This window comes from Pteropus medius, unplaced genomic scaffold (genome assembly GCF_902729225.1).
Source record: "Pteropus medius unplaced genomic scaffold, Ma_sr-lr_union100, whole genome shotgun sequence".
Classification (NCBI taxonomy): Eukaryota; Metazoa; Chordata; class Mammalia; order Chiroptera; family Pteropodidae; genus Pteropus; species Pteropus medius.
This window is the reverse complement of record NW_024347790.1, coordinates 10,340,369-10,353,759: the sequence shown is the minus strand read 5'-3', so window position 1 is coordinate 10,353,759 and position 13,391 is coordinate 10,340,369. Positions and strand designations below refer to the sequence as shown.

At 35.7% G+C, this 13,391-nt stretch overlaps 1 protein-coding gene across 5 annotated transcripts in view; it reads left to right on the top strand.

Annotated features, from left to right (window-relative positions):
- LOC120614687 (protein adenylyltransferase SelO-like) overlaps nt 1–13,391 on the top strand; it is a 31,267-nt gene that overhangs the window by 9,300 nt on the left and 8,576 nt on the right. For 4 of the 5 annotated variants that reach the window (XM_039877589.1, XM_039877593.1, XM_039877592.1 and 1 more), the window contains exons 8-15: nt 692–779; nt 2,879–2,948; nt 3,730–3,802; nt 5,172–5,255; nt 5,931–6,060; nt 11,319–11,363; nt 11,472–11,553; nt 11,657–11,749. In XM_039877589.1, coding sequence (XP_039733523.1) covers nt 692–779; nt 2,879–2,948; nt 3,730–3,802; nt 5,172–5,255; nt 5,931–6,060; nt 11,319–11,363; nt 11,472–11,553; nt 11,657–11,749 — 665 coding nt within the window. The remainder of the gene's footprint in view (nt 1–691; nt 780–2,878; nt 2,949–3,729; nt 3,803–5,171; nt 5,256–5,930; nt 6,061–11,318; nt 11,364–11,471; nt 11,554–11,656; nt 11,750–13,391) is intronic. The other variant, XM_039877590.1, reaches the window with a different exon arrangement.

Genomic DNA, 13,391 nt, shown 5'->3' with positions numbered 1-13,391 from the left:
GATTCCGTGGTATTCAGTAAATAGCAGGAAGTGTGTCGAAGGACAGCCCTCACCGGGCGGGAGCTTTGGCACCTGGGATAGCCTTCATCTCAACATCTAAACACTCACAAGCACAGCATTCCTTGTGAGAAAGAGACATGAATTCTATTTCTTAATTATATTACTACTGTCTGTAATCAAAACATAAGGCAGCAGTAGAAGGCTGCAAACCCAGACACAAAATGCGTAGATTCACTTTATTTCTATAATAAGTTAGAACATATGCAAACATTTATTTATTGAAGTTAATTCTCAGGTAGTTACACAAATGGAAGGCACTTACAGGGACTATGCTATAGAAATAATTCACTAATTCTCTATTTCAGGATGAGGGACAGGGAAAAGGTCACAATTGAGGAGACAGTGAGACTCTGATGTTGGGAGCCTTACAGTTTAGCTGAGCAGCCCTCAGCTAGGTTGGGGCCTCAGTATTTCTGAAAGGATTGTGATTCTTAACATTCTAATTGGTTCAGGCTTCAAGAAATAGAGAAAAATTCTTGATCTTTTCTAGAGTGTAAATTAGTTGATTTTCCAATAAATTCAGTTACTGTATTCTTTTTTATCAAAATAATTTCATATTTAAGGAAAGCATATTATGCTATATTTGCATAGTTTGAAATAGTTTATGCTAAATTAAACACTTCTTTTCCAGGTGCAGTAGTGCTGCGTGTTGCAAAATCGTGGTTTAGAATCGGATCGTTAGAAATTTTGGCTCATGATAGTGAACTGGATTTACTAAGGTTAGAAAATGACATTTAGAACAATGATAGAATGCAATTAAAAAAAAACAAACTTATTTATCTGCTGGGAAGTTAAAATATTTTTGGTTTTCTTAACAAGTAAAACCAAAAATTTCAGTTAATAAATATTTTTAACACTTGCTATAAGGCCTAACATCATGTGGGTTTTTTAGGAGTCTAAAAAAGAGAGTAAGTATAAGACCCAGTAGACCCTTTTCTCAAGAAATTTTTTATCTAGTATGCAGTCCAGTTGCAGTTGATGGCCTCTATGCCACTCAGAGACCTGGGTGGAAGTGAATCAAACTCCCCAATTCTGTACACTCAAGAGGTCCACAGTTTCCTTCCAACTTCTGGGATTCCCAGTGTCTCTGTCTTGTGTCTCTTCATTCTTAGACTTCAGTTTTGACATCTGTGTGATGCCCATTTCACACCCAAAAACAGGATGAAAAAAACAACAGACTAAATTTACACAAAGCATTTAAGAACAGAGAGCATCTTACCAAAGATTTCTAGAGACAGAGGAAAAGCTTCAAAAGAGTGAGATCAATACATTCTCCCCCTTGCGTCGTGCAGGACCGTTCCCACCATCCTCTGATATCTTGGTGCATGAGGTATCTGCACAAAATTCCATCTTCGTCAAGCAGACTTAGCAAGACATTTCTTCAAACGAAACATTTCCTTCTTTAAGAAGAATTCTGTTTCCATTTGTTAAGATGACACAGTTTTAAAAAATCATTAGAAATATACATATAAGGAAAAAAATTCTCTTAGGTAAACTAGAATCATTTGGAATATGGATACAATATCCACAAAGAATACGGGGAGAAAAGAAATGAGAGAAATGAAAGAGCAGACCAGAGAAGTCCTCCCACTTGACGTAACTGTTCTCTGAGTCTCTCATTTTAGCAAATGTTTACTGAGCTCAGGGTCATCCCGATTTGTTGAGAGAGTTGTCTGTTCTCACTGGGTATTATTTCTAACGTCTCATTGGTTTTTTGGGTCACTTCTGTTTGGATTCACCATGTCACTGAAATCGTTCCATCTGGTAAAGTTATATTTCACTTCTCTCTCTGACCTTTGATGTACATTGGTGAACACTTCATCTTTAAAACACCCTACTGGCTAACGTGACTGTATATGTGTGTGTATATATATATATATATACACATATACATATACATATATATATATATATATTCATATATATATATACATATACATATACATATATATATGTGTATATATATATATATGAATGAGACTATATATGACTATATATGACTATGTATATATGTATATATACATATATATACACATATACATACATCACTTTTTGTTTCCCAAATGCCTGAAACAGTTCTTGACACATAGGCAGTTATTAAATGATTAAATTATTGAAAAAATATTAACAAGCTCTAATTCACTCCTATCGTTTTGACCGGGTTTTAACAATTCCTAAATCATATCTACAATCCGCAGTTTGTTTTCTGGATTCTCTCTTATCCAGTGCAATAAACACTAGTAGTTAGTCAAACAGCTAAAATAGTCTGTTAAAATTGGGAATAAAAAATATGATACATACACAACTCAAATAGTTTAACTTCAGACATTAGCCAGTTTTTTCTCATCTCATTAGTGAAAGCTGCGCGACCTCCATGCATACTTCGTCATTTTATCTTTATACTTTTTATATATTCCTATTATTGCATGTGTTATGTTGGAATGTCCTTATTTCTTCATGTGTTTTTCTCTCCTAACGGACTGTGTGCTCTGTGAGTGCGGGTCTGGGTCTCGTTGGTCTTTCTGGCACCTATTGTATCCAACAGGGCAGTAGGTACCCAGGGAGGTTTATTGAACTCATCTGAATCTGTAATATAATAAGATGGAATCTAATATGATCTCAGAAACACATTTCCAGTTTTGACTGGTATTGAGGAAATATTTCTCTGTGGCTTTTTTGGAAGTATAATCTTATTTTAATGAAGAAAATTTTAAGCATGAATCTAATGAACTCATGGATGACAAGGGCGGAATTAGATGACTGGAGATTCAATACTGTATTCTGAAGAACACCAATGCTCTCTCCTTTTTATCTCCAGGACATTATTAGACTTCATCATACAGGAACATTTTCCCTCAGTAAATGTCAAAGAACCTAATAGATATGTGGTAAGTTTTTAAAGAGAAAGAGCAATACTGTTTTCTCTCATCGTCCTTCTAACATTAGCAGCTATGACTTAGAACTTAAAAAACTACAGTTATGGAAAGGAAACGTAGAGAACTGTGAACATTTTGTTAGAGGAAGTTAAGATGAACCACTTCATAAACGAGACATGGATTAAAAAGTTGTTTTGTCTGAAAGATGAAAGAAAGAACAGGTGCTACTATATCCTGACTCTGCATTATTTTTTGAGCAGCTTTTGTAACTTGGTGACATATATTCTTTTCTCATATATTAGAGATACAGCTATTTCTATAGTTATAGTTCTAAAATAAACAATATATAATAGGATAATGTGATTTTCTATTCATTTTTTTTGTGATTTTCTTTTCTTGTGGAAATTTTTTGATCTTCATAACTCTTTTTCATTCTTTTAATGGTCACGCAGAAAGGAATTCCATTATTTTTCTTGGTGACTCATTTCAAAGTTTAATAGTTTATCTTGCCTACATTTAACTCCCTTGTGCTGAAATCTCATGCTTTTCCTTCTGTCATTGGACATGGAGAAACCTGATCATAATACTATGTTTGTACCTTTTACATATTATTTTTGGATGAATAATCCTACTCTCTTCCATTTTTTTTTTTTTACACATATAATTTCCATTCCTTTAGTCATCTTTTGGCCCACCTTTGAAACCTTTCTATGTTTTCCTTATGACTTCTCAGAAGATCCTAAAAGAGTGTATGTTACTGAAAATCTAAAAAGTTTCTAAATTTTATTTTTAGGATTTTTTTTCCATTGTGGTATCTGAGACGGCACAGCTTATTGCCTTGTGGATGTCTGTTGGTTTTGCTCATGGTAAGGTATCGTATTGATGTTTCGTTTTCCTGATGAGAAAGTAGAATTAGTTTGTTGAGGCAGATGACTTCTTTTTTGTGTATTTCAAAATACTCCTGCCAGGGAGCTTAACATTTTTAATATATGAATTTGTTTTTAGCAACAAGGAAACAATTTCCTCATGTTTAAAATGGTTTTGAATGGAACACAAAATAGAGTAAGGATCATCTTGTGAGTGTGTATTATATTTGGATCTCTCTAAAGCTATTTTAATAATCTTATATAAAGCACTACATTCCTATGATAAAGAATTAAAAATATACAGATGTGATTCTGGGTTCCATTCTCCAGGATAATCATTATTAACCACTTCATATCACTTCTAGACTTTTTTGGATGGTATTCATATGTCTCCTATGAAAACAGCAGGGCTGGCTTGTGGGTATTTGAAGCCATTCACTGTATCTGGTTGTATTGGAAGACATATCTGCCTGAACTTAGACTAACTGAAAAGCAAGTCACATATATGCTAAGGTCTTTAGATATATGTAAAAAGGGGAATCCTACATTGCAAAACTTCTTGAAATCTACTTTAATCATCACACACATACTCTCGGTAGCTCACTTGGCATGGGATGGGGAGCAAGGTAGGTGTTTCAGAGTTTTTCACTATTATAAACTGTGCTACAGTGACCACTATGCAGCTATTTCTTTGTATTCTCGAAGGTGAGATATTGAGTATAAACTCCTAAAAGAGGAATGGCTGGATTAGAGATTCTGTACATTCAACATCTTGATAATCCGGGCCATCTTGCTGTGAAAAAGGTTGAAATTCTTTGTGTTGGACACTGTGCCACCATGCCCAAATATATTTGGCTGGAGTATCCTACCCCACACTCTGCTCTATCCAGGAGCCCCCTCACCTAGGAGGTCACTCTCCCCCCAAAATTGCAAATGGGCTGTACCTCATGACTGTCCATGGGGGTATGTATCCATATTTTCACCTTTTCCTCTTATGACCTTTGAAAATTAATCTTATTTCTTCACTAATCTCAATTCCATTCCAAATAATATATATATTTTTAAATAAATGCTAGAAATTGAGAATGAATAAGAGGAAGTTTCATTTCTTAGAGCTTTTGTTCCTATAGCATTTGAAATTTTTGGGAAAGGTAATATAAAACAAAAGGCTAAATTTAATTTTAAAATATAGTTTTAATATATATTAAGCTATTTGACTGCCAGTTAAACTTTCAGTTGATAATCTAATTTTGTTTTATTCCTAAAACAAATGCATTTCCATATCCTTTTCTCTTCTGGATAATTTTATACTTTTAAAATATGCTTTACTATTTTATTATTGTGTTTTTGGAATTTTTTGTTATTTTAGGTGTTTGTAATACTGATAACTTCAGTTTGTTATCCATTACAATCGACTACGGTCCATTTGGTTTCATGGAGGCCTACAATCCAGGTATATATGATTTATGTATATATATGTATATAAATATGCCTTATTTCACTAAAAATCATCACAGATTTAGATACAGCTAATACAGTGATGGAGTAGTAGAAAGAATTGGGTTCATGCATAAAATGTTCATTTTATATGGTACTCAATCTTCCAGGTGCTATGGGGATACAATAATGAGTTCTTTGTGACCTCTGCCCTCAGGAATTACATAGCAGAGAAGAAGACACGAAGGATAGCAGGGAATATGTTTGTCAGACAGATGCGGGTTTGAGTTCTGGCATCTAATCCTTAATGGCTCTGTGCCCTTGCACAAGTTCCTTAACCTCTCACTTTACTAACCTATGAAATGGAGGTAACGATAATACAACATTTACCACGGGAGGGGCCAGAGCAGTAGACAACATGCTACTTAAGTTGGAGTTTGAAGTAAATGTGCGATGACCTGGAAATTCTTGTAGGTTAGAAATATATTCTTCTATTAGGCAAATATTTGCATTTTAGAAGATTTTCATTATGTATTTATATTACTTTTGAGTTAAATGTTTACTGTCAGAAAGATTTTTTTTCTAATAAATATAAATTTATTAAGTTTAAATACGAACTTAAAAATGAGGAAAGAAGCCATTTATTATAATTATCCTCACTGTGTAGTGATAGTATTTTTGTTTTAAACAGATTTTGTACCAAACACATCTGATGATGAAAGAAGATATAAAATAGGAAATCAGGCCAATATTGGGATGTTTAATTTAAATAAGTTGTTGCAAGCTCTAAACCCATTACTGGATCCAGGGCAAAAGCAGCTGTGAGTAAATCCTTAATCTACTAATTCTGTGTGAAAATATATTTGTATAATGATCATTTTTTGAAAAGGAAGAAAGTAAAATTTTAGAAACCATCTTATTATTTAGCTTTTAATAATGATGGCATTTCAAACTATATATTATTCTCTAGTGCAGTTTTGGCTTTTTTTCCAAAGCTAGCAGGATAAAGTATTTTCCTATTTATTGCTTTTTAGATATTGGAAGATTTCAGTTTATTTCTTCTTTGATCCAGGGGTTATTTATCACTACTTCTTTTTTTTTTAAGTTTTTTTTTTTTTTAAGTTTTCAATTACAGTTGACATTCAATATTATATTAGTTTTAAGTGTACAGCATAGTGGTTAACATTTATATAACTTACAAAGCGATCCCCCAATAAGTTTTGCCACCACCCGAAACTATATAGTTATTACAATATTATTGACTATGTTCCCTAAGCTGTACTTTACATCTCCATTACTATTTTGTAACTGCCAATTTCTACTGCTTATTCCCTTCACCTTTTTCACCCAGCCTCCCAACTCCCTCCCATCTGGCAACCATCAGTTTGTTCTCTGTATCTCTGAGTTTGTTTCTGTTTCGTTTGTTCATTTATTTTGTGTTTTTTAGATTCCACATATAAGTGAAATCATATGGTATTTGTCTTTCTCTGTTGGACTTATTTTACTTAACATAATATCCTCTAGGTCCTCCATATTGCTGCAAAGGGTCAGCTTTCATTCTTTTTTAGGGCTGGGTAATATTCCATTGTACATATGTACTACCTCTTTAGCCATTCGCCTTTTGTTGGAGCATTTAATCCATTTACATTTAAAGTAATTATTGATAGGTATGTAGTTAGTACCATTTTATTGTTTTCTGATTGTTTTTGTAGTTCTCTGTTCCTTATTCTCTTGTATGTTGATGACTTTCTGTAGTGTGTATTTGGATTCCTTTCTCTTTATTTCTCGTATGTCTCTTTACAGGTTTTTGCTTTATAGTTACCACATGCTTCCCATTTACCGAGTTATGTTTATAGCAGTCTATTTTAAGTTGATAGTCCCTTAAGTTTAAACACATTCTAAAATTACTGCCACTTTACTCACCCCTTCGACCTTTATGTTTTTGTCATTATTTTTTACTTCTTTTGAGTGCGTTTGTGTGTATCTCTTAATTTACTGTTTTAATTACACATGGTCTTCCTACTTTTGCCTTTTAACCTTTGTACCAGCTTTTGTGTTGATTGATTCATCGCTTTTAGTATGTTTGCCTTTGTCAGTGAGAATTTTTTTCTTTGCTATATTTTCTTATTCATATTTTTAATTATTTTCTTCTTCTACTTCAAGAAGTCCCTTTATCATTTCTTGTATTACTGGTTTGGTGGTGATGAGCTCCTTCAGCTTTTTTTTGTCTGTGAAGTTCATTATTTTTCTTTTGATTTTAAATGATAGCCTCATTGGGTAGAGTAATCTTGGTTGTAGGTCCTTGCTTTTTATCACAGTTTATCATACGGATCCTTTCTGACCTGCAAAGTTTCTGTTGAGAAATCAACTGACAGTCTTATGGGAGCTTCCTTATAGATAACTAATTGTTTTTCTCTTGCTGCTTTTAAGATTCTCTCTTTGTCTTTAACCTTTGGCATTTTAATTATGATACGTCTTGGTGTGGGCCCCTTCGGGTTCATCTTGTTTAAAACGCTCTGTACTTCCTTTGCCAGATTAGGGAAGTTTTCAATGATTATTTCTTCAAATTGTTTTTTAATTCCTTGCTCGCTCTCTTTTCCTTCTGGTACCCCTATGATGCAAATGTTGGTATGCTTGATGTTGTCTTGGAGGTCCCTAAACTTTTTTAAAAATTCTTTTTCTTGATGCTGTTCCTATTGAGAGTTTTCGCTATCTTGTCTACGTAATCTGCTTCATCTAATCTGTTGTTGATTCTATCTAATGTATTCTTCATTTCAGTTATTCTATTCTTCATTTCTGGCTGTTTCTTCTTCATGTTTTCTATCTCTATTTTTATGTTTCCTATCTCTTTGTTGAAGTTCTCACTAAGATCATCTGCTGTTCCCCTAAGTTCATTGAATATCCTTATAACCAGTGTTTTGAACTCTGTATCTGGTAGATTGCTTACCTCTATTTTTAGTTCTTTTAATTCTTTTTCTGGAGTTTTTTCCTGTTTTTTCATTTGGGACATGTTTCATTGTTTCCTCTTTTTGGCTGCCTCCATGTGTTTGTTTCTATGTATTCGGTAGATGTGCTATATCTCCCATTCTTGGCAGAGTGTCCTTTGGGGCCAATGCAGTAACCCTGTTCACCTAGGTGCTCCAGGATTGTTCCTCATGTGGGTTGTATGTGCACTTCTGTTGTAGTTGAGCCTTGATTACCTTTGGCACATCAGTGGATGGGATTGACCCTCAGGCTGACTGGCTGTGAGGACTGGCCATGACTGCAGACAAGCTGTTGTGCAAGGGCTGACCCCATGGAGTGAGATTCGCTTTAGTGGGGCTCTGGTGCCTGCTGAGTCCATGCTTTGGTATTGTTTGTGGTGTACATTGGGTGGTGCTCTGGTGTGTTCTGAAGCCGGCCATCAGGTGTGTTGGTTTGGGGGCCTCTTGGGAAGGGGCTCCCACACAGGTCAAGGTCAGCCACTCCTGTTTGGCCCAGGGCCACCTGGTAGGAGCTACAAAGCGGTCTGTGGTTGGTAGCTGCCCATGTTGGGCTTAGAGGCACCTGGGAGTGGTTATACTGTGAACTGAGGCCAGCTGCCACTAGCGCCTAGGCTTGGGGCTGCCTAGCAAGAGGCACAGGGGACGCTGAGGCCAAAAGCCACTTGTTTGGGGTTTGTGGACCTTTTAGATATTTTAGGAAAATCTGCAGGGTGGGCCTCAGCTGGCCACTTGTGCGGATTAGCCTCTGAAAGAGTTTTGGGCCAGACATGTGAATTAGGTAGGGCAGGGTCTCAGAGAATCACCAGGGTGGGACGAGAGCGGGGTCAGCCAGGTTGTTGGAGACTCAGAGTTGGTGCCCCCCTGCACCTGCTGGCTGTGTGGGGGAGGGCTCAAGAAAGGAACAGTGGTGCCTACCATCACTTTAGTCCCGGAGACCACTGCTCCTTCACCCCTCACCTTGAAGCCAGATAATTCAGTTCCTTCATGTATGTCCCTGGCACTCTTCAAGCCACTGTCCCCTCCCTGGAGTCCAGGTTGAGTGCTTGTGAGTGAGTAAATCTGTGCTCGGGCCCTTTAAGAGGATGGCTAGGTCTCCTACAGCAGCCCTCCATCTTACCTGATGGAAGCCCCACTGATTTTCACAGTCAGATGTTGTGGGGACTCTTCTTCCTGGTGCTGATATTCTGGGCTGGGGAGCCCAGTGTGGGTGTGGGACCTCTTACTCCTCAGGGGGACCTCTATAGCCAAGATATCCCTTTATGTTACACGTGGGTATGGAACCAGCCCGTTTTACATCTCTATCCCTCCTACCAGTCTCAGTGTGGCTTCTTTATATCCTTAGTTATAGGAGTTCTGTTTAGCTAGTTTTCAGATAGTTCTCAGGGTGGCTGTTCTATAATTTAGTTGTAATTTTGATGTGGTCTTAGGAGGAGGTGAGCACAGTGTACCTACTCTGCCATCTTGGCTAGAAGTCTGTCACTGTTTCTTAATTTCTAAGTAGTTGGACTTATTTTGTCCATATTTTTATGATCAAAGAATGTGTTTGGTAGAAAAAACGTGTTAATGTTTCTTTATGGTAGGGCCATGCTGTACTCAAGAGTGAGGGCCTGAGGCCTTGCTCCGACCCTGTTAGTTCTGCCTGCCTTCTCCAGGCCCCAGAAGCTCCTGGGCCCAGGATTATGTTAAGATATTTGTTAATCACTGGGCATTGAACTCCTTGAGAGAGTTCACATTTTATTCATCTCTTTGTCACCAATGTATTTGCTAAGAGATAAAACATATTTCTCTTCACACTCTGCATCTTCCCCACTGCCCCCCGCCCAATCCCTAATTGACCATTCTCAGTATACGAGCTCAAATGGAAGGCAAGGCATATAGTGATTTTATTAACCCCAGGTAGCAAAATATTACTATAATACGATAAAAGTTTTATATTCCATGTATGGTTTCCTTAATTTAATTTAAAACTATATTGATAAGACAGTCACATGGTTCAAAATCAAAGTGATATAAAATGATATTCTTAAGCAGTCTTCATCCCACCCTTGTCTCCATTAATTTTATATTCCTTTTGCCCTGCAAAGTTTATTCATTCAACAAATATTTGAGGTGATCAGTATGTGCCAGATACTGTTCTAAGTGGTAATGGGACAGCAGTGAATAAAACAGCACAATAATTGTGCTTTCATGGTGCTTACTTCTGGGGGGAAGAGAGAGTCAATAAACATAATAAATAAGTTGTATAGCATTTTAGAAGGAGATAAGTACTATGGAGAAAAATAAAGCAAGCAACGCAGTGGATGGGGGTATAAGGAGGGGGAAGTGTTTGCAGTTTTAAAAGGCTGATCAGTAAAGAACTTGAGCAAAAGCTTGAAGGAGTCACAGGAGCGAACCATGCAAATATCTGGGAGAAGAGTGCTACAGGCAAAGGAATGGCCTGTGCAAAGGGCCTGAGGTGGGAGTGTATGTGGGGCATTAAAGGAACAGCAAGGCCAGTGGGTCTGCAGTGGAACGAGCAAGGGAAAGAATTGTAGAAGGTGAGGTCAGGAAGGTAAACAGAGTGGATCTTCAAACTGTGTTAAGTTTTATATTATTTAAAATACATTTAAGAATACTAAGAAATAGAAACTTAATTTGTTTAAAGATGGGTTCAAGGTTAAAAGTTTATTTTATATGAAATATTTCACTTATTTTCATACTTTCAGGCAAGTAAAATATTATTGTATTGGGTGAGACATTTGAATTGCATTATTTTGGGTCTAAGATGATTTTAAAATCACACCAAAAAGCCCATTTATATAACTCTTTGGTATTACACAGACATATCAACATTTATCCTATAAGCTAATTATATATAGTAATGTTTCAGGAGTGACCTAATTTGATCCGTACTGTATACACATCTTTGAGACAGTAAATTTATATTGATAGTTTTCTAAGATATGATATATAATTAATCACTAAACCAGAATCAGTAGCATACAGTCTAATGTTATTTAATAGATAAGAAAGTTTACTTTGTTCTTGTAAAGTGTGATTCCAAACATTAATTTTAAATTAAGGCTTAACTGTCCTTCCTTTTTCTCTCCCTGTAGTGCTGCCCAGGTTCTTGAGGGGTATCCTGTTCTTTATTATAGAAGGTTTGTCCTTTTTGAATACAGATATTAAAGCATTCCAGGTGGTTTGAGGACAATTCTTAAAATAGTGAGGATTTAAATAACAAATCGAATTGACATTTCTCCTTTTAGATTTAGAGAATTGTTCAAAGCCAAATTAGGATTACTTGGAGAAAGGAAGGGTGATGACGATTTAATTGCATTTCTCTTACATGTGAGTTTAACATTTTTATCTTTTTCTTTCTGAATAACGTTTGAATTACTATTCATCATATTCTCAAAGATTTGAGATTGATAAATATACTTAATTTCATTAGCTCATGGAAAAGACAGAAGCTGATTTTACAATGACCTTTCGGCAGCTCAGTGAGATTACTCAAAGCCAATTACAGGAACTCAACATTCCGCAGGTATTAATTGTGACATTTGGCTTTTTTCTTAATTCAGTTTTCTTCAACAGGTTTACTGAGGTATGATTTTCATTCCATAAAATTCCACTCATCTGAAGTACACACTTCACTGATTTCTTAAATAATTTACGGATTTGTGCATTTATCATCACAGTTCAATTTGGGAAAAATCCCATCACACTTTAAGATCCTGTGTGCCCTTTTGCAGTCAATCCTTGTGTCCACTCCAGCCCTAAACTACTACTAATTTATTTTCTGTTTCTCAAGGTTTTCACTTTCTAGACATGTTCTGTAAACGAAATCATATGCTATATGGTCTTTTGCGTCAGGCTTCTTCACTTAACATATTGTTCACCCACGGTGTAACCTGTATCAGTAGTTCTTTCCTCTATATTTCCGAGTAGTTCTCCACTTTGTGGGTACCACGTTTTGCTGATTCCTTTACTAGTTGATGGACATTTGGGTAGTTTCTACTTTTTTGGCTATTGTGAATAAGTACTGCTGTGAACATTCATGTACCGGTTTTTGTGTGAAAAAGAAGTGGAATTGCTGGGTTATTTAGTACATTTATGTTTAATTTTTAAAGAAACTGCCAAACAGTCTCTAAAGTGTTTTAATTTTTAAAGAAACTGCCAGTTTAATTCACTTTTAAGAATATGCATTACCTTTTTATTTCAATTATAAAACATTGAATACATTATTTATGGAATAGTATGGTTATCACCAGAAGATTCCTACTTATTATAGATTTTTAGAAATATAGATCTATTTATAAGGTCTCAGTCTTTTATATTGTAATTATCGTTTTTATCATTTTTGACATTAAAACGTAGCCTTATTTTTTTCAATTTCAATTTCTTCACTTTCTTTCATGACATTCTCTGTATAGTTAATGTTATCTTCTCATAAATTAAAAAAAATTCAGCCTCATTTATGCATTTATTTAATAAGTACTTATTGGAAACCCACTATTATTGAGAGCTTATTCTTCTTGGACAGGCATGATAGTAAATGCTTTACAAAATAATGAAAAATTAATAAGAATATAATAACAATAATAGCTAACATTTATTGAGTGCTTATTATGTTCTAGGCACTATTCTAAACATCTTTTATGTATAATCTTTGCCATAACATATGAGGTGGGTACAGTCGTGATCTCTATTTACTGACAGAGAAACTGAGGTTACATAACTAGCACCAGGTCACACAGCTAGTAAATGTCTGGTTGGATTCGAACACTGGCAACTTTCTCCAGAGTCCATGCTCTTAACCCCTGGGCTCTATTGTAAGCGTAAGCCCTTCTGTAGCAATAGCTCAAAATGATAATAGTAAAATTTTATATGCTTTTAACTTATTTTCTGTCCATAGAAAACAGCAGGATCCGATTCTCATAACACAGGCCTGATGAGGCTCTTTCTAAAGCATTTTCATGATAATGGATCATTGGTCTGTAGTTCTGGTCATGGAATTTTAGTTACAAAATGCTTTGAGCAGTGAGTAAGCCCTTTCTGGGCCTCCTAATTCCCAGGCACAGGCAGCTCCTGTCCCACTGTAGTCGCACTGACTTGAGTAAAATATAGACATGGGGTCAAGGGAGAAAGCATAGGATGGACCACTCCTTCTCTCAGTCTTTGGATCC